The following is a 26,993-nucleotide window of genomic DNA, read 5'->3' on the forward strand; positions in this document are numbered from 1 at the left end:
CAGCATAAAGATTACTCATGCAGGTATGTGACAGCTCACAGCCCTGCCCAGTCTGCTGGATTCCATGCAGCACCTCTGACACTGTGGTCACTGACAATGGGCACAAATTCTGCGCACCCAGGACTGCTGCTTTTATTAAAAGTTCTCCACAGCAGAAAAATAAAAGCCTTTTTCTTACGTGAGCTGTTTCTGATTAGAAGATGCATGCTTGTAAGCAGAGACCCAGCACAACAGTCGACTTCAATCTAAATTTCCATGATAAGGAAATCCGATTATAAAGGCTTAACAATTTGTAGAATAGCACTGGCAACTTATTTTTTCAGAAAAGACTGGAGATAGATTTCCCTTCACTGAGGAATATGCTTAGAAACAAAATTACACATTTCTACGTTGAATCTGATTGTTCATAATTAGACCTGACATTGATTAACATCTTCAGGCTGGCCGTTACCAGCACAACTCAGGCTGTGGGCTGAGTTTCCTTGGCATAGTGGGAAGCAAGAGACACAGCCTGAGTGCTACTGAGCTCATCAGCACCAGGCAGCAGGGTAAAACCTGCCAGAAAACTCCCTGGCTCTGAAAGGAAAGTTTGCACATATAACAAACAAGGCTCAGCCACCCACATATCTGCAGCACACCTCCAACCTCTGGCAATACAGCAGATGTTGCTGTTGCATACTAAATGCATTAGCCATAAAACTCATAGAATCATAGGGTTGCAAAGGAGCACAGTGCTCATCCAGTTCCAACCCCCTGCTGTGTGCAGGGTCACCAACCAGCAGATCAGGCTGCCCAGAGCCACAGCCAGCCTGGCCTTGAAAAACTGTATTCTTCCCTAAGAGCAAAGCATTATAAATAGGCATTTGGAACAGTTTAATCCTCCTTAAAGACAGGACACGGAATGAAAGCATCTCAAAAGAGAAAAACAAAAAGATGCTTTTTTTTGAAATCCCAAAATACTTTGTCTTTTCAATGCAGATAGAGTGTGAAAGCTTTTCTCATAAAAGAAATGCACACAGGCAGATTTGTCTCAGCACTGCACAGCTCGTCTCCCTTACACCAAGCACAGCCATTCTCCGAGATGAACACTTTACCTATTTGCTCATTATTCCTTTTCTTTTCAACCATCACTCACAGGGGGAGGACGGAGCTTTTGAAGCCAACCAAGCAGTACCTTCTTGGCTCCTTCCTGCACAGGGAAGTGCAGGCAACAAGGAGCAAAACAGCAATAAGCAGTAAAGGTTTCCTGGTGCACCTGCTGCACGGAGTGCACCTTTGCTGGCAGTAATGTTAGCTGCTGTTCTATTGAAAATGAGCATCACCAGATTACAAATGGTCATGCACTGGAGAAGCATTGCTCACGTTGCTTGTGAATTAGGTATGGTTTTTAAGGAACAATTATGCTATTTGCAGACACAAATAAAACGGGTGGGAGGGAGGTAGGATTTATTTGATTTAAAATTTCATAGGGACTTGAAAATATTAATTGGAAAGAAATCGCAATAAGCAAGATTTCAGCTAAGTGACAATCCTGTTTAAGAAGTAGAAGAAATGGGAAATTTTAGAATATCTGGCAACTTGCCTACATTTAGATCAGCTCATACTTTTCTACATTTGCATTTCTTGCAAGCTGCAGCAACTATAATGCTAGGATAGAAAATCATGCCTGGGGCCCTGGGCAGCCTGGGCTGGTGTAAAATGTGGAGGTTGGTGGCCCTGCCTGTGGCAGAGGGGTTGGAGCTTCATGATCCTTGAGGTCCCTTCCAGCCCAACATTCTGTGATTCTGTGACCTTTAAAGTGCTGTGCAAAAAGGGGAAACATTTGGGGTTTTCTGGATATGTAGCTCTGCCTTACAGTTCTCCTAAATCTGCCAGTGCTCAAGTGCATCCATCCATTGCTGAGCCCACCCTAAGGAACTCCAAGAGCAGGCAGAACCTCATCAGCACTGCAGAGCTGGGAGATAGGGCAGAACAGTCAGTGCCCACCCAGCTGCAAGCACAGCCTGAGGACAGATCAGCTATTCACTGCCTTGTTCACCTGCTCAGAGAACAGCTGCTGTGTAGAACCTTCAATCTTTCCATTCCCATTACACTGAAAACACATCAGTGCCTTCAGAAGCTGGGTTTCTGCGTACTGCTGTTAGCACACCTAGTCAAAAGAAGGTATGGTACAGATGTCAGCAATTCAGCAACAGGCATCAGTATTCAGTGCCACAGCCTGTAACTGCACCAAAGCACACTGGGTTAAGTAGCTGTGCAACCAGACAGGGCAGAACTGCCAAAAATGGGAGTTATGTGGAGAGGTCACCTCCGAGCATCCCTGCATGTATGGCAGATGCCCATAAGGAGGGGAGCCAGCAGCAGTCACATAACAGGGTATCAGAAGTTATCAGATTTACATGAATAAACAGACTTTAAAGTCTTCAGATTTAAACAAGCGCAAAGTGTTCTGAAAAAGATTCTTTAAAATGTGATTATCCTAGAAAAGCCTACAGGTAGAACCAATAGGAAGTTACACTGTGCAGGACAACAACTGGCACTGGTAGTGCTGTCTTCTTGTCAGAATTAACACACCAACTTTTCAATGCCTATAACTTAATTACAAAAAACTATGAAATCAACAACAGTGGTTTTTTTTTGTTTTTTTTTTATCACTTTAAAAGCTTTAAGTTTTCCTAGAGAAAAAAATAATAAAGTATTGCAGGTGACATGGCAAACCAGAGAGCATTTTGCTACGTGCCACAGTATAAAATGCTGAAAGTTCACAATTTTCACCAGTTCACAAAATAAACTGCACATCTGTGATGCACTAACTCTTTGCCTCAGTATGTGTTACCAGAAGCCAAATCTAGAGCTGGTAAGCCCCAGATAAGCAGGCTGCACCAGAGCCCAGCAATGCACCCAGAGCCCAAGAAGGATTTGCCCGCAGTCAGCCCACGATGCACTGCAGCCACAGCCCCATTCACCTGCAGCAGAGCCCCGAGCAGCACTCACCCATCCAGCCTCACGTCTGGCAAGCTTCTGTTCAGAGCGATCAGGTCACTGGCCATAAGGTTAAACTGGTTGATTTTAAACAGCTCTTTCATCTTCTCCTGGTCGTCCTTTGGGATGAGCACCGCCTTCCCCATCTCACCGGGTCCTTCCTGGTTTCTGGAAATGACAGCTGCAACACAAGACAGCAAGAGAGCGACTTTGAACACTGGGGTGTCTTTGAGCACTTGCAGCTTTCAGCTGGAATCACAGTGACAGTGCATGAATACCCCTGGGAGACTCACATCAGGATTAAAGCCCAGCACCAGGTTCTCAGGGAGATCCTGCAAGCACAAGGTCTGGGCAACGTTTGTGTAGCTGCTGAAAGTATCTGAAGAGCACATGAATTAAATCACTCTGACCTATTTCTTTTGTGGTTAATTTATTCCCAACTGAATGGCACATGGCATTATAAACCTGTCCTTTAAAAAACAAACACCCCCTCAACCCTGCAAAAGTTGTGCTCAGAAACACAGTCTAGACACACTTGCTAGAAGAGTATCAGAAATGTACCCAGGAGGTTTCTGCCTGCAGTTGTAGTGTATGCTTCATTGAGCAGCAAGCAATCTCCCAGTGATCTATTCCCACGACTTGCTCTGCTCAGAAGCACTGCTGGATGCTGCACACACAGTGCACTGCTTTCACTACGACTGCGTGTGAAGCTGCATTTTCAGTTGCAAGCTGTCCACACAACTGAATTCCCCTTGGAGTGTTTCATAAGGGATATTTATGCAATGCATAACGCAGACATAAAGTACTTGGAACTAACGGCTGGTAATTAAACTCTGTTCTGCCATCACTTTTTGGAGGAAGGACAATACTTTGCACACAGGAATTTGAAGAGATGGTCCTTCAAGCTGCAAATTCTGGCTATGGAAGCAAATTCTGCCTCTTTTTGGCTGGAGAAGGCTGAGGGCTGCATCTTTCCCCTGGCTGCAGCTCCCTGCTTCCCAAGGGCCCATGGCTAATGAGAGCCCAGCAGGGAGCAAGCAGCCATGCTGAGACACTGCTGAGGCAGTAAGACAGCAGGAAATGGGCTCGTTTCGGGATGCTGAAGTACTCTGGGTTTGGCTGAAAATATCTTAGTGAATGTTTTCTTCTGTAGAGATCCGAAGCTTTCCATTAAAGCAAATAAGTTGAGAAAAAAAATCTGTCAGTGTATTATTAGTACAGTCATTACGACAGGAAGTTTGCTGCCTCTCAGAGCAAACCATCTAACAGAACTGTATCTCCTGAAATTGTGTAGGGTACCATCCCAACACCACAAGGATGCTGTGCTGCAGCAGGAATCACTGCCAGCTCACCAGTGCATAGGCAATGCCCCATAACAGTGCCTCACACTCATCTCAGCCTGAAAACTTACAGAAACTCTCCCTGAAGGCAGCAGTTATTTATACACCCTGCAGTAAAACCGAGTTTTCAGTAAGAGATCCCATGTGCTTCTGCTGTTTGCTAAGGTTCATCGAGACAAAGCTCAGGACAGCAGAAGCTCTGTGAAGCTTTACAACAAAACTAATTGGGAATTTCCTGATCAGCCTTCCCACTCTCACGGCTTTACTCAAAGCAAAGTGATACCTGACTACATTTCAATCAATACATGCAATGCTTGCAATCAGCTTGCCAAGCCTGCAGAGAAGACACACACAGCTTGCAGGTTATGTCACCCAAGCTTTCAAAAGGCACAAAGTCACAACAGTGCTGCAAGGAAGGCCACAATGCCACGGAATGGGAATACTAACATCAAAGAGGGAAACTGTGATGCCTTCATTAGAGGCTTCTTTTTGATCTTGAGAAGGTGAGCCACTCCTCATCGCCTTCTTCCTGCTGCTGGTGTGTTTGTGCAGCATCATGCTAAGCCATGTTTTACAAGGAGGCTGTGGATGCCCCATCCCTGCAGGCATTCAAGGCCAGGCTGGATGTGGCTCTGGGCAGCCTGGGCTGCTGGTTGGCGACCCTGCACACAGCAGGGGGTTGGAACTGGATGAGCATTGTGCTCCTTTGCAACCCAGGCCATTCTAGGATTCTATGATCTCCAATGATAAATACAGAGAAGGATGGCTGAATGTATGTGCTGCCATGTAAACCCACTGACTGCTGCCAGCTAAGTGCACTCCTCATACCTTCCTTTCTGCAAAGACTGCAACAAGCTCTGTCTTTCCACCAACAACAATTCAGTTCTGTCAAAGTCTTACAAAAACAGAGATCTGTCCTCCTCCTCCCTGGAAATCATGATGGTTAATGAACGTGGAGTCTTCTTGCTATTGTTGACATGCAGGATGGAAGAAAATGACAAAACCAGATGGATGCAGATCTCAGAAGGTCACCAAAGCTTTCCCTGCTCCACACAGAGTTAACTGGACTTAAGACACTCATAGCACACATTTAATATCTCCCTTGATGGACATTTTACAGCCTTTCAAGAAATCCAAGCAATGCAGTAAGTGGATTATACTCTTGCCTTGACCCAACTGAGGAAAAAGAATTTTCAGGAGCTAAAGACATAAAGACTGGAGAACTGGGGCTCTTCAGGAATACTATCACACCCGTGTGGTTTCAACAAGGAGCTGTATATACTGACCACCACTCAAGAAGGCATCCACACGTGTCTCACCATGCCTTCGCTAATTCTGTTTAAGGGCTGCAAGCAAGGAGCAGTGATTCAGCACTTCTGTTTGTTAACTCACTGAAGCGGATTTCAGAGGTTTGCTTTTTAATAAAAAGTGCTTTTGAAAAAAAAAAAAAGTGTCCATCAAAAATAGCTTCACCTCCAAGCACAAGAATTAACGCTCATCTCCTCAGTGACCATCTTGGTGCAGGCAGGCATAATGGAACTGACACGAAGCATGCCCACAAAGAATAAAAATGCTATTTATCCAGCATTCTGCCTGCAGACATTTGTCATCATCTGTCAGAGGAAACAGGCCTGCTCTGGAAATGAACACAGCCTCCTCACAAGGGCTTACCAGAAGCACTGAGGTCTTCGGTGGAGTGCAGAATACGAAGTGCAGAATTCAAGATAAGGAAAGGAAAAATAAAGCTGACCTCAATAGATTTGAAAGCATTCAATTTCTTTAAGGATTCAGTAAGGGCTCTGCACATGGACTGCTGCTCAGATGTGTTGACACACGGGGGATATAAGGACTCATCACCCATGCATTCTCTCCAAAGGTTTCTTTTCCTTGCACATACCTTGGCTTAAGCCCTTGTACCTCCACAGCAGTGCTATGGAATGATGCTGCTTTGCAGACGGACAGACAGCAGGCTCCCTGTACACCCACCCCTGTCCCATCACCCTTTCCCAGCACAGCCCTGGGCAGCCCTATCTGGTGGGACACATCAAGCCCACGGCAGGGAATGTGGGGGCTCTAAGGTTCCTTCCAACCCAAACTATTCTGTCATCCCATGATTCTTCATATATTATTGATCAGTTGAAATCACTAAGGAGAAAGCTGGAAATAGCACTGATACCCAGCACGGCTATGATACAGCCTTCATGCTCCCCAGCAGCAGCAGTCAGATGGCTTCAAAACAAGCAGAGTGCTGCAGGGAGGGACTTCGGCCCAAATCTCCATTCTGGAGCTGCCAGAAATGTGCAGTTTGAATAGAAAACCTCCCAGCTTTGTAAGGAATCAATGGAACGCTGGCATTATAGTTTGGAAAGTTAAAAATAACTAGGTGAGGATAAAATCGATCTTAGGTTAGCGATAGGGAAAAAAGTAGCTTAAGGGGTGTAAGCCTGCAGCTGCCATCTGCCCAATTTGCTGTGTTCACAGATATCTCAGAAACAGAATGGGTAGAAGATAAAATGTGAATGGCTCACTGGTAAGAACACCCCAGTGCCTCTACTCATGCTGAAAACGTTGAGAGAACATGACTTAAGTTCATTTTTCAGAGCAGAAACGTCGAGGTTGGCAGGGACCATCTGGTCTTACCCTGCTCCCGTGGGGCCACTCAGATCCAGGAGCCCAGGACCACATCCTGGTAGCTGCTGGAGATGTCCAAGGCAGACAGTTTTGATTGGAACTGCAATTGGAAGAATTAATAAATAAAACCAGTAGTAACTTAAGTGTGATCTGAGAGACAGGCAGAGCTGCCTGCCCTGCTGCCCCTACCAGCAAAGGCCCTTCCCAAGCAATCCTGCATTATGTAGTTCCTCATCATATCTTACTACAAGGCATGAAATCAATCCCCCAGAATCCTGAACAAGTAATTCGTTCTTCATTGCACCTCCACAGTGGCTCTAACACTCAATATTATTCTGCTGGTTTATGCCCAAGTAATTTGTTATAAACTCCATACAGAATCCAATGAACTAAAGGATCAATTTGCAGTCCTTTGCCATTTGGATGATGTATCTTTTGCTGCTCAGAACTGTGCTCAGGCTCATCTTAATCCGGAACATAAAGAATTCTAGTTTTAATTATACAGTCGTAACAAATCCCACAAAGTTGTCATAAACATCATTATATAGATCATTTGCTTTACAATGTCTTCTAAGACAAGAGCTCCACAAATTCGAAAAATAAAAAGTTGCTTTCGAATAATAATAAAAGCCAGAATTCATTGCAATTTCTGCCATAAACATCTCTGATAGTATTTCTAGATGTGTTGTCCAGAGACACACCAGACCACACTGCTACTGCCAGCCCCACATGAGCAGTGCAAAGCGCACATCAGATTTAAGCAGCACTCAGGAGGGACACAAGCTCTGCTTACAGATGCTGGATGCTGCCTTAAGAGAGCTGAAGGGAGGCAATGATGCTCCTCACGAGTTCCTAAGGAACCTGCACACAGGATGCAATCTCGTAAAGCTAAAGGTCTCCACCATTACTGGCCTTGTTTACACCATGGTAACAGCTGTGATACTGATAGAAATTCAAAGCCTAATGAGATATCATCTAGAAATTCAAAGCCTAATGAGATATTATCTAGAACATCTAGGTTTTTTTTTTCTTCTTTGTGGTTTCACACTCAGGAGAGAGAGAAGCAAAGCTGCATAAAGCAAGACAAAAAGTGACAATTCCTGATTTAAATAAGCTATTCAGACACAGGGCTGTAAGATCAAGCTGACAAGAAGAGTAGCAGAAGTTTGGTCTACTCATCTCCCTGCTTTGTTATAGCAAGTAAATAAATAAAAATAAGTCCTGGAACAAAATCCAGGAGAAGGACAGTCATGGCCTGCACCCGTTCTGAAATGCACTGCAGCATCCCACCACTCACACAGCACTGCTGCCCACAGGAGAGGCTGCAGTGAGCAGACACAACCCCCTTCCCTTGAAGGAAAGAATGGCATCCCAATAAATCAAATGCTCATCCATCACCTTTATGGCTGTTATTATGAATTCTGGGCTTGCGCATACAATGAGGTATGAGTTACCTTCCTCCAAATAAAAATTAATGAGCAACAGCCCCGGAAAGATATATTAACATATCAATATTAATCAAGATGTAACGGAAACCCCAATGCTAGCTGCTAGGCAAGCAAAAGCCAACAGATTGCACCTGCTGCTGCTGGAGCTGGTCCCATCAGCATGGAGCAGCTCCATTGTGGCACGATGGCATGCTGCATGAGCCTCCCACAATGCAGCTCCCAAACAAGTCTGCACACAGAACATCATGCCATGCTGGCCTATAGCAGCAGCAGTTATTCTGAGAAATTCACCTTAGAAATAAAACAAAAAACACTGAGGGTAGAGCAGTGAATGCATGATTTATGGTGGCAGGAAAAGCAATCTTCCACAAGGTAACACTAAGCTGGCAGTAACTGAATGGAATGAAGGTAAGAGGACTTGCATTTATTTTTTAAAGCATTCCTGACCTCCTTGGCTGGCAGTCCAGTGTTTTAGAGGGTCTTATAATGTCCAATCATTACAGATATACAGCTTCCCTGTCTCAGGGTCTTGTCTGCTTTCATCAGCAGGCTTTGTGTTTCCACATCTGTGAAAAAGGAAGCGTCTGACAGCTACCTGGATTTACCTACACATATCTTCAGAGCAAGATCCTTCTTTGTGGTTGTCCCACAAACAGTTCCATGTTTGTTCAGCACCTGCCCCTCTGTTCTGCTCACGAGGAGCCGTGGTGCCATGAGGTCCCCTTTCAGCCTCCTTTGCTCTGTGCTGAACAAACCGAGGGACCTCAGCCACTTCTCACATCCTGTCCTCTGCCCTTCCCCATCTCTGCAGCTCTCCTCTGGATGCTCTCCAATAGCTGTATGTTCCTCTACTGCAGTGCCCAAAGCCCTGCCAGCAGAGCAGGCCCTGCCAGCTGCCAGCTCTGCCCTCAGAGTCTTCTCCCAACACCTCACCATCCCCAGCAGCCCCACCACAGCCCAAGTGATTCCTCACCCCAAATCCATCTATTTACCTACCTGAGCTGCTTTCAGGACAACTGCCCCTTGAAGCAACACATGCATGTGCAGACAGGGATCTATGGCCGTATTCCTGCTGATGGCCACCCCATATCACAGGGCAGCACCCATCACTGTTTCTTTCAATTGTGGAATGCTGTTCTACAGCAAAAACACTCCTAACAACCTATTTAATTATTGCAATACGATCTGCTAGATTTGGCACTTTCTTAAAAATGCATGTGCTTTCTTCACAAACATTGATTTCCACTTCTCACAGACACGATATGACACAGGTCTATCAAGTTTGTAAGTATGTAAGTTCTAGACTTAACCCCCATAATTGAGAAAATAATTACGTTATGAATAAAACAAACCCTTACCTGTGATTCTTCATATTAAGGTCAGTGACTGTTCATCTAACTGACTGCCTATCTAACTGACTGCCTTACAGCAAATGATATTTTCCAAAGCAAACCATGCTTAACAAAGGAGTAAGCAAGCAAAGAGACAACAAACCATCCATCTCCTTGGGGAGGAGAGCCGTGCATGCACTGATTGAAGCAGTGAGCAGTGTAAATGCACTGCTGCAGGTGACTAATGACAAATCACACACGCAAAAGGGGAAGAGCTCCTATTTCTGTAACACATCTGCTGGAAAGCACCAGCAAGTGCTAATGCTGAGGGCAGGGCTATACATCAGGTTTGCTGACTGCTCCTCAGCAAGAGGTGATGCAACAGTGTACCAGGATTCAATAAGCAACACCTGGAGACTGAAAACAACCATGAGTCAAAAGCCTCATCTCTAATTACAGACAAGGAGAAAGGAAATAGGTTTGGGGCTGTGTTACAATTTTTTTTAAACTAGCTTAAAAAAAAAAAAAAAACAATCGGCAGACATTCAATATTGCAGATATTTCCATTTCATTCGCATCAAATGCATAACATCCTTCTCTTGTCAGAAGAAACTGTCCAAGGGTGAAGAAAGGACCTCATGACTGTTTTCATAATGGTAATATATCCCATCGCTGCTTGCTTAAGCAGTAACTTCCTATCTACATACATAGCCAACCAACCAGCCTAAGCAGTAAGTGACAAGTCAAATGATGCCAGAAGAGTTTACATCTCAAGATGCACAGAAAAAAAAAAAGAAGAAACATAACATAAATAATCTGAGCTTAAGCTGGAGAGTCTTCCAACAGTTAAACAGGCAGAAAATTTAAACTTGCACTTAACCACGAGCACAAGCTGGCTTTCCAAACCCAGAGCAGCCTTCACTCTACCTCCTTTACAACTTAGAATTTTCACTCTTCTTAAAGAGAAAACACAGAGTGCATACCCACATGTTCTGCTCCATTCCCCAGTGCTGAGCAGCAGTGTGGGATCTGCCTGCAGGCACAGCCAATGGTTCTTTGCACACACACACACAGAACTGATCACTCTTCCAAGAAACTGCACCCTATATGCACACGTATTAATTGAAGTGCATTTTTAATTGCTGAAATAGATGAAGGGGAATCAAAGGCGCTGTCTAGATAGATAGGTTAACAGCATGTATCTAAGACACTGGTGCTGATCAACACAGCACTGCACCCTTGATAAGAGCTAACTACACAGTAAGATGTAACTTGCACGTTTCTTTCTCTTAGAGGGGTTGATAAAAGAAAAAATGCCTGAAATTATATAAAAACTAACTTGCCATTAACAGTGCACACTAACAACAGACTTCCGTGCATCTTAAAAGTCTCTCTATGATTTGCACTGAAAGCTTCATTTCCTGAAAGATGTTCCTGGAAGAGAACACAGCAGTTCCAAACACACAGCTACAAACATACGATGGTTTTTCATTTAAACACAAGCACTGAGAAAGAAAAACAATCGAAGGATTGGCTCCAATTAAATTAAGGCACTACCTTAGCTAATGTCTTCCAGTCTGCTCCTTGTTCCAATGGAAAACCAGAACTGTAAAATGAAACAGGTTGCCCAAGGAGGCTGTGGATGCCCCATCCCTGCAGGCATTCAAGGCCAGGCTGGATGTGGCTCTGGGCAGCCTGGGCTGCTGGTTGGCGACCTGCACACAGCAGGGGGTTGGAACTGGGTGAGCACTGTGGGCCTTTGCAACCCAGGCCATTCTGTGATTCTGTGATATAATTAAATTATGCAGCTTTTCTTTTATCAGTTTCCCAGCTGAACCACATGAATTTTTGAGAAGAATCTCTTATTTCCCTTACAAGATTCATTTCCTCACAAATCCTGCCACATATTAATTGTTCTTATGTAACCTGCACTTAACTTGCACCACAGAACTGGGAAATTCATTACACTAAGCAAGGGTGAGGATGAACGCACTCACATGAGGAACAAAGCATTTCTCAAACTCACTTAAATTTTGCCCCCTCTTCCTCTGTAGGAAGAGCAAAACCGAGGCAGGAATTGCCTTATTTTCCATTTATAATAGTCTGTGAGCAGTTTATAGCTGAAAACTTCCAGCAAGGGTACAGGCTTATGTAATTGTGCCCTCCTTCATTAATTTTCCTTTCTATTGCAACATGCCAGCTGTCCCACTAATGCCATTAATTCCAATCAATGCGGCAATTAAGGAAGCCAAGGCAGGTGATGAGGCAGGTGATGCAGGGGGAGTGCACTGAGGCAGCTGGTGCAGGCAGGATGGTGAAAGAAACCATGGAGAGGTGGCAGCAGATGGAGGGAACTGAAAACACCACTGCACAGAGCTCCATCTCCCACAGCCATAATGCTCCTGGGGAGGAAAACCTTCATGTCTTAACCTTAATTCCTTTCAAGAAGAGCAAAGAGAAAAACATGAAGATGATGCGCGTCACAAAACCTTTCTCACGTTGATACCAGATCAGCATTCTTTTTTTTTTTTCAGATTTTCTATATTGATGATAAAACACATTCCAATACTCCACTGAAACAAGCTAAGCTTGAAATTATGCCCTTTATTTGATCCGTTTTCTATGCTGAAATGCAATCAGGGTTACTATTTTGGAAGAGAGTAATGTGGATCACCTGCTCCTGAGGCTGAAGGAAAGCACCCAACTGCTTCCTCCACCACGCATCTGGAGGTCTACTTTCTCTTCCTCCTTTTATATCCTAGTAGGGAAACAGCATCCACGCACCACTCAGTGCCTGTGGTTTCATTAAACAGCTCAATGTTAGCTCCAGCATGCTCAAAGAAAGGGGTTTGTCTATGCCTTGGGAGGAAAAAATCATTCATTAGGGGACCCAACGGGAGGCTGGTGGCCCTGCCTGGGGCAGGGGGGTTGGAGCTTCATGATCCTTGAGGTCCCTTCCAACCTGGGCCATTCTGTGATTCTGAGGGGACCAGATGGTGCTACCTGCATCTTATTAACATCAGACAGGCAAACAATGTTGGATTAAGCTAATTTAAGTTTACCCATCAGTGGTTGATAAAGCCTTCCTTTCAGCTGCCGGAGAGAAAAAGGCACTTCCAGAGGGCACCCAATTCTCTCCAGCTGAGACCAGCAGCTCTGCACTGGGCAGTATATCCTCCCTGATTGGTTACAGCCCTTACATGAGGCAGTGCTGAGCTGCAGGTTAGTTTGTGCCACCTTCCAAGGATGCTGCCCCTAGGAGCATCACTGCCTGCCCCACAGCAAGGGCCCAGACCCACAGCAGCAGCCTTCTGGGTGCGATCAGCTCAGCAACCCAGCAGTCTGCCAGCCAAGTACAAATTGAGAGCAATTCTTCATCCTGAATACAATCTCACTTAGTGAGAATGGAGCAGCTGCTGAGAAGTACCAAGGAGATACCCTCATCAATTGCTTTTGCTTCCAATAAACTTATCACAACGACAATTGGAGCAAGAGGGAAGAGTTGTCATGAGAGGTGGGGACCTTTGTGGGGTCAGGTCGTTGTGCCTCTTCCTTCCTCAGCTGAGCAGTAACAGACACATTATCCCTCCTTATGTGCTTATCTCCCACTTAGAAGCTTTCTGCCCGTCAGGCTGCAATCCCAGGGATTAGCAGCAGGCACTTAGCTCCTGTCCTCACTGCTGCCCATGTCAGAAACACAGAGCTGCTGGGGCTCGAGCTGCAAAAATAGCATTTTCTGGTCTCTTATCACCAGTCTGGCTTGTAGAATGCAGAAAAGAACCACAGCAGGGCTTGGGCTTGGTACAAGACTGCCAGCACTATAGAACAGTCATTGATGTGTTGCTTATTTTGTCAGGTTTTTCACTTCTTGGTTCACAGAATCATTCCAGTTGGAAAAGACCTCCAAGGCCACCAAGTCCAACCATGTGCCCAGTGCACCACTAAGAGCCACTGCCTGCTGCACCAACACCTGCCATGGAGCTGCATGAATGTACATCAGATCACACAGATCAGATGTAAAAACAAAAATGAGTCTCTAATGAGAGGCAGTGAGATGACAAAGTTCAAACGCTAACAATCTGACAGAGCACTAACCTAATTTAGAAAAAAAAAAGGATACATCTATAAAGAATAGGCTAAAAAGTCTGAAAATTGCAGTGACAAAAATTAATTTGGAAAGACAGCAAAAGGACAGTGTGGCTGTCAACAAAATCTTGTAAAATGCAGAAATAGAAACCCAGCAGTCAAAGATGATCACATCTCAGACAAAATGAACCCAAAAGCAAAAGCAGACTCAGAGTCAAGCAAACTGTGTGTGTTTGAGCACATGTGGGGGTGAGCAGGAAAAAAAAAGAAGTAATTTCTATGCAAACTCACTTTAATTATGTTTTAAACACGTACCTCTAAAACTGAGTAAAACCTATTTCCAGCACAGCACGAAGCCTGCAGGAAAACAGACAGCATGCATTTAGAGGGGACATAAATATGTTTATTCTTCTGGAGAGGTTTTGTGGGGGTGTGACATCTTGTGCGTGTTTCAGCAGTTATGTACGGCTGCAACAGATGAGACAACTGCAAATTTGGTGAAGCATTAGCTAAATTAATGGATGTGTTAGTATCATCATTATGGTAACACACAGCGTAGGGTCTAAAGATTAAAAGACTTCAAACAAATTCTAAAGCAACAGCTCCGCAGACTGCAGTAACAGGTAGCAAACACAAAAGCAGGAGAGTAATTACTTGTGCTCCCTGAACAGAGCCCATTTAGGAACACACATTTTCAGCATAAGCAGCACTGACTGAAGCTGTGACATCCAGGGGAATTTCTCATAAACGGAGACAGCAAAGTCAAGCACACAAAGCCTCGAGCTCTTCCTGCAGTGCAAAGGAGCTGTGCAGACTGACTGCAGAATATTTCAGAATAAGGAAGAGAATAACAACAAGCTTTAAAAGGAAACTAAAATTAATTTTGATACCGTTTAATAAACGGGTTAACGTGTCTCGCCTCTTAAGAGCCAGCAACATTTCCAAGCACTAATAAGGTTCACACTGCTCCTCTGTCCCACTGACATCCCATCACTGCCATTCGCCAGCTGGCACAGATGAGGCAGCCGTAAATCCAGCCCTGCCTGCACCACAGGCAGCAGCCATGCTTGAGCAGGGCTAAAGCTATCCTGAATGTGATGCTTCCATAGCAGGAAACTGGAGAAAAAAAATAGGAATAATCCTACTAAAACACACCCGATTGTCTCTCATGTTTGTTCATTATTCCCAAGCTGATGAGGCAGGCAAATCTTTACTTCTTTCCCTTTTCTTTATTTCCCATTAGTTTCACAGCTCTCGAACTACTTAAACCAATACTTGCAAACATAGAGTTCTCATTGCTGTGAACACCTCAACCCCAGAAGTTAATTCTGAAGATTACGTACATGGAGAAGGACAACACTGAGCCCAGAAAAATACACCTTCTTGAAATGATTTTGATGCCAATGTGGGAAATAACTTCAGAATGTACACTTAGGGCAATGAGGGCCTGGCAGTGCTGCCCAGAGCTCTGGGTGCTCCATCCTAGAGGTGCCCAAGGCTGTGGGTGGATGCTGGGCAGCCTGAGCTGGGGGGCAGCCAGCTCACAGCAAGGCACCGGAACTCACTGATCCTTGAGGTCCCTTCCAACATAAGCCATTCTATGAAGAACTTGACCCAGGGAAGGAAGCATCTCCCAGAACAGATGCATGGCACCCATCTGTCCCCCTCCATCCCACACCCAGCCACACTCCTGCTCTCCCCACCTGCTGTGAGCACAGATGGCCCAGCAGCAACCAGGCACCGCGAGCAGCCTGCACTAATGTGGAATTAATTATGAGCTTACCAGTGGGCAATTCCCAGAGGTTCTTAGGTAAATCCCATTACCAGCCTCTCAGTCTGCTGGACAACACACAAGTTTTGTTTACAACACAGCGTTTTCAGGAGAGCAAACACTGTGTTCTCCACAATACTTTAGACCACGGCTCCAAGTCAGTAGTTTTGTGCATAACCTGACATATCCCCAGGTGACACTCGTAACCTGCTGATAAGCCACTTGAACAATCCACTGAGCAGGTTCTGCCATTACTGGGGACTCTCATCCACAAGTTCACTCCTTCCAAACGCTCACTGGATGGAGAGCCTCCTCTGAGATTTTCTCCCTTCTTAGAAGAGAGCTTTGGAGCATCTTGCACCTGCATGAAGAACGACTTCTGATGCCTGAATCAATACCAGCCAAACTGAGATTACAGCCAAGCAAATCCCATAAACATACCTCAGAGGTAGATGTCACAACGCAGGAGGCCTGGGAATAAAGTCAGAATCATTATGTGGGTCAGCTTGCCTCATTTCCACACCAGCAGCCTCTTTAATCTGCTGCTAGCAGCTTTAGGCCATTTGGAACATTAACACTTCTTACCTCTACAAATATTGACCATCATGCTGAACTGCAGAACTATCACCTATTTAAAGATTTCCTTTTCATTTCCTCCCTTCACTCCACCTAAAAGCTCAGCTTTGGTTACAAGAGTTTTAACTCCTAGCAAGCAATCACAGGAAATACTAAACGTCATCATCACAAGCATTCCAAAGCTTGGAGTGTGCCCACAGGAGACTGGACAGGGTAGAACAACCCAAAGCATGTAGTTCTGGTACTAACTTATAATTTTTTGCTGTAACTCCAAGGATTTCACAGAATCCATCCTGAATATCAATTCCACCCTAAATTACAGAAAGCTCAAAGCAAAAGGTATTTTTAATTAAAACGCCTGTACAGGCCTTTGCAAGCTAAAATTAAGACTTACAATGGCACCATTATCTACAGACTGTTTCAAGAGCTTGCTTTAACTGTTCCCACTGTGATGATTTAGAAAAGTTCCTTCCTTCTTTTTCCATGCTTACAGGATAACAATTCTGACCATAAAAGCAGCAGGAATCTGAAAATACAGAGATGGGAGCTCCAAACTGCCACTGAATGCCCAACACTTTCTCTTGCTGGAGGTCTCCTCGGTACAGTAATTGACTTTAGCAATTACACTTCCATTCTGGCAGCCTGTTTTAATTATATTTTATCATACTGCAAGAGAAACAGAGAATTAGCTGCTGTTTTGTTGGGGTTTTTTTATATATATATAAAGAGAACCAGCTATCTCTTAATTGTTTAATAAAAGCACCTGAAACAGAACCATAAAGTCCTGAATGCTTCATTATTTTCTCACCATCCTATTTTCATACACAGTTAACCTATAACCACTCCCCACCCCCCACCAAAAGGGCTCACCCAGAGCAGATGAGAGCAGCAAAGCCGACTATTTAATTCCTCTGAAAACCCAAAAACCAGGCAGGTTACCTTCCCTCGTGGTTCCAGGTGTCTGCCAGAAACACAGGAGGCATATGGCCTCAGATAAATGAATAGAAACTTATGCATCTACAGCCAAAGTTCATTCCATAGTATTTACCTATGAGATTCATTTTCCACAGTACCAGAAAGGATAATGACTGAAAGAATATATATTCATCACACTGAGCAATCTTAATACACTTAAATGATTTATTTATTCACTCCTTGTACCTTGAGCCACTGATGCTCAGTACACAAACCAAGGCTGCTTTAGTGGCTGAATTTGAGGTGCGTGACCTGTTCTTTCCTCTCACTTTATTCTTCACGCTGCCATAAAACACACCAGATGAACAGCATTTCTATGGAGCATCTGCCCTGTCTCATTTGTGACACATGGCTCTCAAAGCAGTGTCAGAGCAACTTCTACACCTACAGAAAGTAACAAACAGTCCCATAAGAAAATCACTTCAAGCACAGCAGTTTAATTAAAGACAACATAAGAAATCTGCACCACAGAAACAGCAAAATGCTTTTCTTGAGTATTAGCACCTTTAGAACAAAGCAGCAAGGGATATACACAACAACTATGTGCACACTACTCTTTACAGAGAGAGCGGTGAGGTGCTGGAACAGCTGCCCAGAGAGGCTGTGGATGCCCCGTCCATCCCTGGAGGTGTTCAAGGCCAGGTTGGATGGGGCCCTGGGCAGCCTGGGCTGCTGTGAAATGTGGACGTTGGTGGCCCTGCCTACAGCAAGGAGGGTTGGAGCTTTGTGATCCTTGAGGTCCCTTCCAACCCAGGCCATTCTGTGATCCCGTGATCCTCCCATACCCACCAATAGATGCTGGCCTCTACTGCTCTTCTTCTCTGCTCAGCAGTAGGTATAAAGGAACTGAGCTCCCTCTGCTCAGCATCCACACCAGAACCATCTAACAACTCATTCTTAAAGCAAAACGATTCAAGTATTCATTACATTTAAATATAAATGCTCTTTCACACAGCGTATGTTCCCATTTTCCTTGTCTTGTCGTGTCACATCAGGATTAAAGTACCTAGCATGGAGGGCTAAGCAGAGACATAAATAATTATGACGGTAAATAGAGAATCCTTGAGGAAATCAAATGAAACGCTTAAAGGAAATATTTATCAGCGATACAAATCTTTAGTTTTCAAAACAGCAACAGACCTCAGAGGAGACAAACCAAAAAGAAAACAAACAAAGCCCAACCAACACCTCTTCCTACCCCACCTGGGCTCACTTCTGCACTTCTCCTCGAAGGAAGCAACACCCATATCTTATTCTGAGGCACCCAAAGGCCTCGAACACGGCCCAGCATCAGCGATGTGTCACACAGACCTCAACCCACTGCAGTGCATCAGTCCTGGTGACAGAGGAGGTCACAATCCCAAGGTCAACTCCACAAACACAGCCACACATACTGTCAAGCAGGCAGCACCAAGCCATCGCACGCACCAGCACGCTGCCTGTGTTAATGCTACGGTACATTCAATCCAAAATCATCATTTCCACCCAGTAGAAGAATGAGGCAAATTGACGTTTTATGAAGTTTAAAACAGGATAATTTCATGCAGTTAAATTTTAAGACTATCAAAAGTGGAACCAACTGCCAAACCCATCAGCAGGAAGGTCCCTACACGCTGTATTTAAACTTCCGAGCAGCAAGTAGGAGAAATTGCCATTATATAAAGCCTAAATTGAGGGAATTTAACATGGTTAAATTATTCCTAAACCATGGAAGACTGACAAGTTCTTTTATTACAAAGCGCTCTTATCGCTTAATGGAGAAAGTCTTTTATGATTAAAGTTTTATTTGGTTTTCAGATACCAACATCACTCAAGGAATATTGCTCCTGCAATTCAAGGCACTCTGGAGTGCAGAATTATCTCCACGCAGCAGCAAGGAACACACAGCTGAACTCACTGCAGTAATGACACAGTACGCCATACTGAGGAGGTTGATACATGAGGATGTTTTGGTTTGTTTTTAGATGTTCTTTGTCACAGTCCCTCTGCACTTACACTGAGTGCAGCGATGCCGAGGTCCCAAGGCCAGAGCCTGGCATTCCATCTGCAACAAAACATGGACAAATACAGCTTAATCACTCTTGCCTCGCAGGTGTGGGAATGTGAAGTTACCAAGAACGTGGCAGCTCTAGGCTCAAAGGTTTGTGAGTGGAGAATGTCCTCTACTAACCCTCTACTGAACAAAGCCAAGACTGGCCAAGGCACTGGGCACAGCGCTTGGCACATGCTTACATGCAACCACCTGTAAGAGCTAATGAGAAATGGGAACTGGAGATAGGTTTTCAACTCTCTGATAACAGCAGGACAAGGGGGAATGGTTTGAAGTTGAGGGAGAGAAGATTTAGGTTGGTGTGAGAATCCTTCTTCGTTTTTTGGCTCAAAGCTTGCTTCCTGAGGTATTTCTTGTGATAAGACTCTGATTGATTTGTTGAGGAGGCAAGTGATGGGTGCTACCGTGTGACAATCAGCATCACTTTGGGAACATTTGAAGGCCCCTTCCTCCAGAGTTGCTTACCTCCAGAATAGAGTGCTTAGGAGTGTTTACTGGCAGAAGATCTGGCCTGTGACTAAATAGCTCCAGCTTGGTATGGGAAAACTGGGGAACGATACCATCGTGTCCTGTGAAAAACAGGATGCAGATGGGCATCCCTGCTCCCTCTTATCTGCTGGCAAGGCCCAGAAGGTGGGAACAAAGGAATTTCTGCTGAGATCCCAGAGCCAGAAGCTGCCACTCCAAGGAGAGCTGACTCAACACTTTGGATTTGAGCTGTCACTCCAAAGACAGCTGACTTGACCACTTGGAAAGCATTGAAAAGGGGCCATCATCACCATGGTCACCGTCGGCATTCGTTGTTGCTGTCCTTGTCATCTACAGAACAACAATGCTTGATGACCCACCACTAATGAAGATCAGTGGCTGAACTATGAACCACGCTGGATCCATGGTGGTGACTATCTCCCTCTTGCTTCCTATAAAGACTCTGCTTCTTCTTTCATATCTTTTCTATCGCCCTCCTTCCCTTTCCCATTACCCTAATTCATAATAGTGGCCGTCCTCCCCTTCCCCATCTCCCTAATTAAGATCTGTAATAAACCGGTCGGACCAACATTTGAACCGTTGTTTCCTAATCTCACGCCGGGTATACAGATATTAAAAGAACTTCCTCTCCCTCCTATAAATCGGAGTGAGACAGTTGGATGTCAGGGGGAAGTTCTTTGCTATGAGAGTGCTGGAACAGCTGCCCAGAGAGGCTGTGGATGCCCCGTCCATCCCTGGAGGTGTTCAAGGCCAGGTTGGATGGGGCCCTGGGCAGCCTGGGCTGCTGTGAAATGTGGAGGTTGGTGGCCCTGCGTGTGGCAGGGGGTTGGAGCTTCATGGTCCTTGAGGTCCCTTCCAACCCAACCATTCTGTGATTCTGTTTTCAAGCTTATCATCACTGAGCAATGCCAGAGTGTTAGGAATCGCTTTTAACAGAACCTATACCAAGCATCAGTGTATCCCTGCACTTTTACAGACAGAAAGCTTCTTTACAAAATAAAATAAACACCATAAACACCCTTTAACTAAAAAATAGCTTATTTATACTTGAAAACATTCCATAACATAACACAGAAGCGTAACCCTTCAGCACAGTGTCGGTGTGCTGCTGACCGCTGTGCCTGCAGAACATAATTTGACAAAGCACTACCTAAATTACCACAAAATACCATTTTCCACACATTTTTTTCTTGGACCGCAGCACTATAAGACACAGAGCACACAAACAGGCATTCTGCATATAAAAACGCTTCCCAGCTGATTAGATTTGAAATTATCTTAACATTTAAGAGCAGGCTGTGCAGAGCACAATAACTGCTATGACAATAAAGCACACCGGGTTCTCCAGGAGTGTGTGAGCCCAGGAATCAGGCAGCACAGGGACAGCATCATACCCAACCCTGTTCCCACGGAGGAGAGGAGCAAAGCACTGCAGTGCACACCTTCCTTGGCACAGAAATGCATGCAACACTCTAGTTTAAAAAGGGCCAAAAGCCAATTAAGCGATCAGTGCTATACTTACTCCTACAAGCCTAGAAATAAGGCCTTACTGACCAAGTGATAATTGAATTCCGTTTCTTAATTTGCACATTTAAGAAGCAGCCTTCTCTACCAAATGTTTATCGGAATTCCTCTTAAAAGGTCTGTTTGCCAGCCAAGTTTTTGTAATCTCAACAGCAACTGCTGTTTTCTCTCAATGAAAGGAAAGCAAAATTACATCTCTGCACGGTGAGTATCAGTGAAAGAAGCAATGGGGAATGGAGGGAGGAGAAGACATCGAGGTGTACATTCACACTCCATCTGCATGGCTTTGCAGAACGGCTCCTCAGGAGACACACAGCACACATGCAGCTTTCCTCTCTCCATTATCCCACCCCAAAGCTCCAATTTTTAAAGCACTGCTACAGGATTTCTGCAACAGAACAGCCACAGAGCGTGTAATTAATGATGACCCTTGGGAGGAAAGGGCTATTTCTGCCACAGCTAAGCCCAGGCAGGCATGGTGACAAACTATTAAGAGATTTAGGGGCTAAATGTTTCCAGGCTGCTTCCAACCTTAACAGAGCCCTGACAGGAGCTCTGCAGCAAAATGCCAAAAGGAAGAAACTCCACATAACGTACACAAGCATTAGTTATAATACCAATCAACCAGTAGAACAAAAATTATTTTGTGTGTTTTATTTTGCTGCTCAGCCTCAGAAAAGCTTGTAGCTTTCAGGATGAAACTCAAGGCAAAGGTGTCAAAAGTTACACTGTTTGATGCAGAAATTAATATCATAGAATCATAGAGTAGCTTGGGTTGGAAAGGACCTCAAAGATCACCAAGCTCCAACCTCCACATTTCATAGCAGCCCAGGCTGCCCAGGGCCCCATCCAACCTGGCCCTGAACACCTCCAGGAATGGGGCATCCACAGCCTCCCCACTGCACTGTCATAACACTGCCATGTAACATGGGAACTGGGAGGCACCAGAGCTCTCATCAACCACAGGCCTTCCTACTCCAACAAGAAGCTGAACAACACCTCTCTGCAGTTGGGGCATCACAGAGGGCACAAAGTACCCAATGCTATTTACTCATCTCGCTCATTTTTCTGCATGGTAAGAGCCTGGGGTTCTTGTTTTGGCTTCCTTTTCTTATTAATTGATTTTTAATACAGACTAGGCTCCCAAGGACAAGAAGGACGACATTGGAATAAATTCCACTCTGATTCTTTACTCTTTATTATGCAGATGAATGCACACTTCAGCTTGTCAGGTTTGGCAATCAGGGCTCTCGAGAACGTCTGCAGCTGAAAACTTTCATTACAGATAGAGAAGTACTCTGCACGACAGCTACAGAAAACAGTCTCCAGGAGCAGCACTCAGATACACAAACAACCAGGGCTTCACACAGATATCATGATCTGTAATTGTTATTCAAGTCTCATACTGCACTACTACAGAGAAACATAATTGAGAAGTGTTTCTCAGCGATAACACCAATTAGTATTTCTTGCAAAAGTTGCCCCCCAATTCCATATCACTGATACTTCACAAGGAGAAAAAAAACACAAACGATAATCATAAGAACCACGACTAAACGGCAGTATAAGAAAAAGCTTTATTTCCCTTTGCAAAACAGAAGAATTGCAGCACAGAGCCACCCAATGTGCTGCGCCACTTTCCAATGCTCTATGACCTCTCCATAGTTCTCATTGCTCCAATGTCTTCTTGCACTTCTTAACACCTACACAGAACTCACAAAGGATGGAAACCTACTCCGCTGTGCTCAGCTACACTGTTATTTTCAGAACAAGTTAAGGATTGTTTAACAGTGGATTAAAAGGGGCTGATGGCAGATCAAGCTTCATTTTTAAGCCTCAGTTCTTGCGATGGCTTGAGCACATAGACAGTGTTTGCAGAGCCTTCCTGAAATCAATGAAGCTTCATTCAAGGCCTAAAGCATGGCATCAATAACAAAAAGGAGCCATAATTCATCGACAGTATCCATTACTAAAGGAAATGCTGGAAGCACACAGCTTCCAAGAATCACTTATTAGCTCCCACAAAACTAAGGGACGTGCAAGCAAGCGGGTCTAAAAGGTGATAGGTGCTGCACAAAAAGGAAAGCTGCTGGCTGGAAAGAATTTCCAGTAATTTTATGAATCATCTGCTGAACATAAAAAGGAAACCTAAAAACCTACCCATCAGCTGGAAAGCACATCCTGCCATCACCAAAGCAAAGCTGACCTACAGCACCTGTTCATCCTCCATCACTGCAGTGAGAAGCATCCTGCCATTGGTCCTCCACAGCCTGCTGGAAAACGTGGCTCCTCTGCAATCTGCTTGCTCTGATCAGGGGGCACCAGATCTCTGAGGAAAGCTTTCTTCTCTTTTGCTTCTTTTTAAATATTTGCAACCACATAAAGGCATCTGCTATGCTCTAGTTTCCCCCTTGATCTTTAGAAACTGAACTGATCTAGAAATTAGCCTACCATCCCATCACAATACCCAAATCAGCACTTCAAGTTTTATTTGTCAACAAATTTGTGGCAAGACTTGAGCGCAATGTACACATTCATCCCTCCATCCATTAAATCTTTATGGCATGCTATTAAGAAATATCTGCTCCCATTGTGAATGCAGACAGCCCTATGCATACAGTAATTTGACAGATAAACACGTTACTATGGAAACTACCAAAATGAATGCCTTCTTTTCTAAACTTGGCCATAACCCCAAACTTTTCCTACCGCAGCCCAATGTTTCATTCACTTGCTTTACATGATCACAACAGACCTTTTCTCTCTCGAAACAGAAATACATTACAGGGTTTGAATAAATGAACCTTTCCTTTACACCGAGTTGTCCTCAATATAGCAATTTAATAACTTGTACCGATTTTATGAAAGCCCTTTTGTACTGCTTCAGAATACAGTTCATAATACAGGAACAGAAATCTGCGTTAAAACATTAGACAAAAATATTAAGGATTTGACACTACTTTATGGAAGTCTAAAGCGTACGGCACATTACAAAAACATGAGTCATGCTGCAAAGACAAGCATTCAGAAATACAATTCCATCTCATCACTCTCGCTCACTTTAATTAAACTAATCACACTCCCTAACAATTACTATTTCAGTCAATGCACACGATCCCTGCTTTATTGCTTGGAGAGCTTTGACTTCCCCAAGTTCAACGTGTGTTTTCCAAAAGCTTCTAAACAAGTATCTCCAAAGACAGCTTTTGTAACAGAAAATATTGTGTTTAATTAACAATTTTGATTTTGAAATTAAAAGATCCAAGTATTTTTCTGCAGGAAAGTATTTTTCCATTCCAAATCCACAGCACCTTTCTCTGGCCCCCAGACACATCCTAAGCTTTCAACCTTCCACAGCACACAACCCAAAGGGATGCTGGCCTTCACTTGGTCTCCCAGACCCTGCTGTGGGAAGGATGGAGCTGCAGGAACCAAAAGCACGAGCCTCTCGAGTCCCTCAGAACTATTCCAATTAGTGGAAAACAAAAATAAAGCTGAACTGATAAAGCTGCAGGCCACTGGACTACCGTGGCTTAAACAGTATTTCCTTTGTTGGAAGCTCAGTGTGCTGAGCAAACTGACCTCCAGTCCACGCATAAGCACTCCTGCTTTAAATACCAGAAGGATTATTTCTTCAGCCAGACCTGAAGGCACCCTGCCTTTCGCAAGCTTTGCATGTTTCAGAAGAACCATCTGCTAGAAATATTAGATTAGATGCAATTAGTTCACAACATAAGATTTCATTTCCAACCTCCTTCCTTGGGCCAGCAACTTCTGCATTCATCTCTTTCATTTCACCCATTTAAAAACAAACTACCAAAAAAAAACCCCACAAAAGTTCAGAACCGAGCTGTCCTTATATCTTTTAAAAAGCATTTGAAACAGAACTGTTATCAATTCTAACACTGTATTTTACAGGCTTTTCTGCAAACTTGCCAACTTTTCCCTTCCCCTCGGAGCCCTGGCTCGAGCAGCACACCTTGGCTCCTGACACATCAACAGCTGTGGTCCCTGCTCCTGCAGGAAGGAGTAGATGGGAGCAGCCCTGCATGCAAGCCAAGAGATGCCCTCTGAGACCCCTCTTACTGGCTGCCTCACTGTGCTTCAGCCCAGGGACAGGCCAGACCCAGCTCCCACTTCATGCAATGCTCTCCATAAAACTTACCTCTCTTACAGCTTTTCTGAAGTGCTCTAAATCTGCCGAAATTCCAGACAAAACCTGAGCTTCCAGAGAAATCTCTGCTTTTGTGCAGCTTGCTACAAGACACAAGGTGCCTCTGAGGAAAGGAAGGACTGCAAACCTTTTCTGACTCTCCTGACTGCTTTTGGAAGAGCATCCCCTCACCCTGTCTGGTCCATGTCCTGGGAACTTACTCCTCTGTCACCTCGAGATTTGTCAGGCATCAGCCACCTGCAGTATCAGTATGGGGAAAGCTGCAAGAGGAGAACACAAGCCTAGAGATGCAGAGCCCACACTAAAAGGATGCAGAATGCTGACATTTTCACAAATTTTCTGCATATGCCACTGATAAGCAGGGACTGCTAAATACTGACCAGTATTAACTTTCTTCTAGGGCAGGAAGCAGGTATAAGAAATAAGCATATTTTCCTTCAATCGTGGTACAAAAATAGATACCAGTAAAGACGGCTTGACTGGAAGCCAGCTCCGTGTTAATTGGGATAACAGTTGCAAGTTGTTAAGCAATGTCACTAACCAGCACAGCAACAGCTCACTGTTACAGCACCCAGCTTTTGTACTTGTCACTTGTATGCTTCAAGATGCAACAGACATCAGAGGGGGACTTCTGACAGCTGTGTTCAGTCTGTGAACTGTCACCACTTACAGTGTGCACCTACTGCAAAGTTGTCTTCATGAATCATTTACAGAGCAATAATTACGACTAAAAAGGCATGGAAAGCTTACTTCTTACTTCTATGTACATTCTACACAAGCAGAATCTTTCCTCTCTAATCATAAGAATGACTTCAAATACCGGATTACCAAATAATAATTATTTTGGTTTTTTCTCTTCTATGTACCAGACATTTTATATTGCTTTTGCTGAAAAAAAAAAAATGCACAAGGCCACAAGGCTCAGGCTTCAATATGGTAAAAGGTCAGACACTAAGATATCTGCAATTCTGAAACCACCAAATAAAACAGTACTTCAGATCTTGGCATTCTGTCTGTTTGAATTGGAAAAATAATTTAGGAAGCACAGAGAAAGATATGAGAAAGATAATTAAAAAGAATAATAAATCTGTGGCCACGAGAGATGGCTCAGACCTGGCACTCACCCCTCAGAGCAGGCAGCAGGGACCTCTCCTTCTTGTCGTCGCATTTATTACATTCACTGAAGTACAGAAGTAAGAAGACGTCCACAAGCACCCACATGAGAGAAGTGGCCAGCACCACCTTGCAGTAAACAAATCTCCTCATCGCTTTGCTTCCTTTCCAGCTAAAGTGCTAAAGAAAGAAAGCCGTTGCTGAGATGCACCAAACTCCCACAGCTAAAATCCAACATGGAAGCAAAGGCATGCATCCCACTGCGATTAAAAGAAGAAAAAGGCTGGATTAGCTAACAAATACAGTCTGAATTGAAAAAAAGTAAACATTTCAACACTGTACTTACACATGAAGCATGCAGGCACTTTTCATTTTTCAGCCCAAGCTCTTTCCCCTCTCATCCATGAATACCAGCCATTTAAACTTACAGACTTCACAGGCAGTCTCTATAGTGCTTTTATTTAGAAGCACACCGTGTATACCTCAATCATTTTAATGATCTT

At 44.3% G+C, this 26,993-nt stretch overlaps 1 protein-coding gene across 5 annotated transcripts in view; it reads right to left on the bottom strand.

Annotated features, from left to right (window-relative positions):
* Positions 1-26,993, bottom strand: part of GALNT13 (polypeptide N-acetylgalactosaminyltransferase 13) — an 83,108-nt gene that overhangs the window by 47,381 nt on the left and 8,734 nt on the right. For 4 of the 5 annotated variants that reach the window (XM_090143449.1, XM_090143447.1, XM_090143446.1 and 1 more), the window contains exons 3-4: positions 26,502-26,670; positions 2,995-3,163 (exon numbers count right to left, since the gene is read on the bottom strand). In XM_090143449.1, the coding sequence (XP_089999575.1) occupies positions 2,995-3,163; positions 26,502-26,643 (311 nt within the window). In that variant the 5' untranslated portion in view covers positions 26,644-26,670. Of the gene's footprint in view, positions 1-2,994; positions 3,164-26,501; positions 26,751-26,993 lie in introns of all 5 variants that reach the window. The other variant, XM_090143448.1, reaches the window with a different exon arrangement.

The sequence above is a fragment of the Phasianus colchicus genome, chromosome 7 (genome assembly GCF_987193195.1).
Source record: "Phasianus colchicus chromosome 7, bPhaCol1.hap1.1, whole genome shotgun sequence".
Classification (NCBI taxonomy): domain Eukaryota; kingdom Metazoa; phylum Chordata; class Aves; order Galliformes; family Phasianidae; genus Phasianus; species Phasianus colchicus.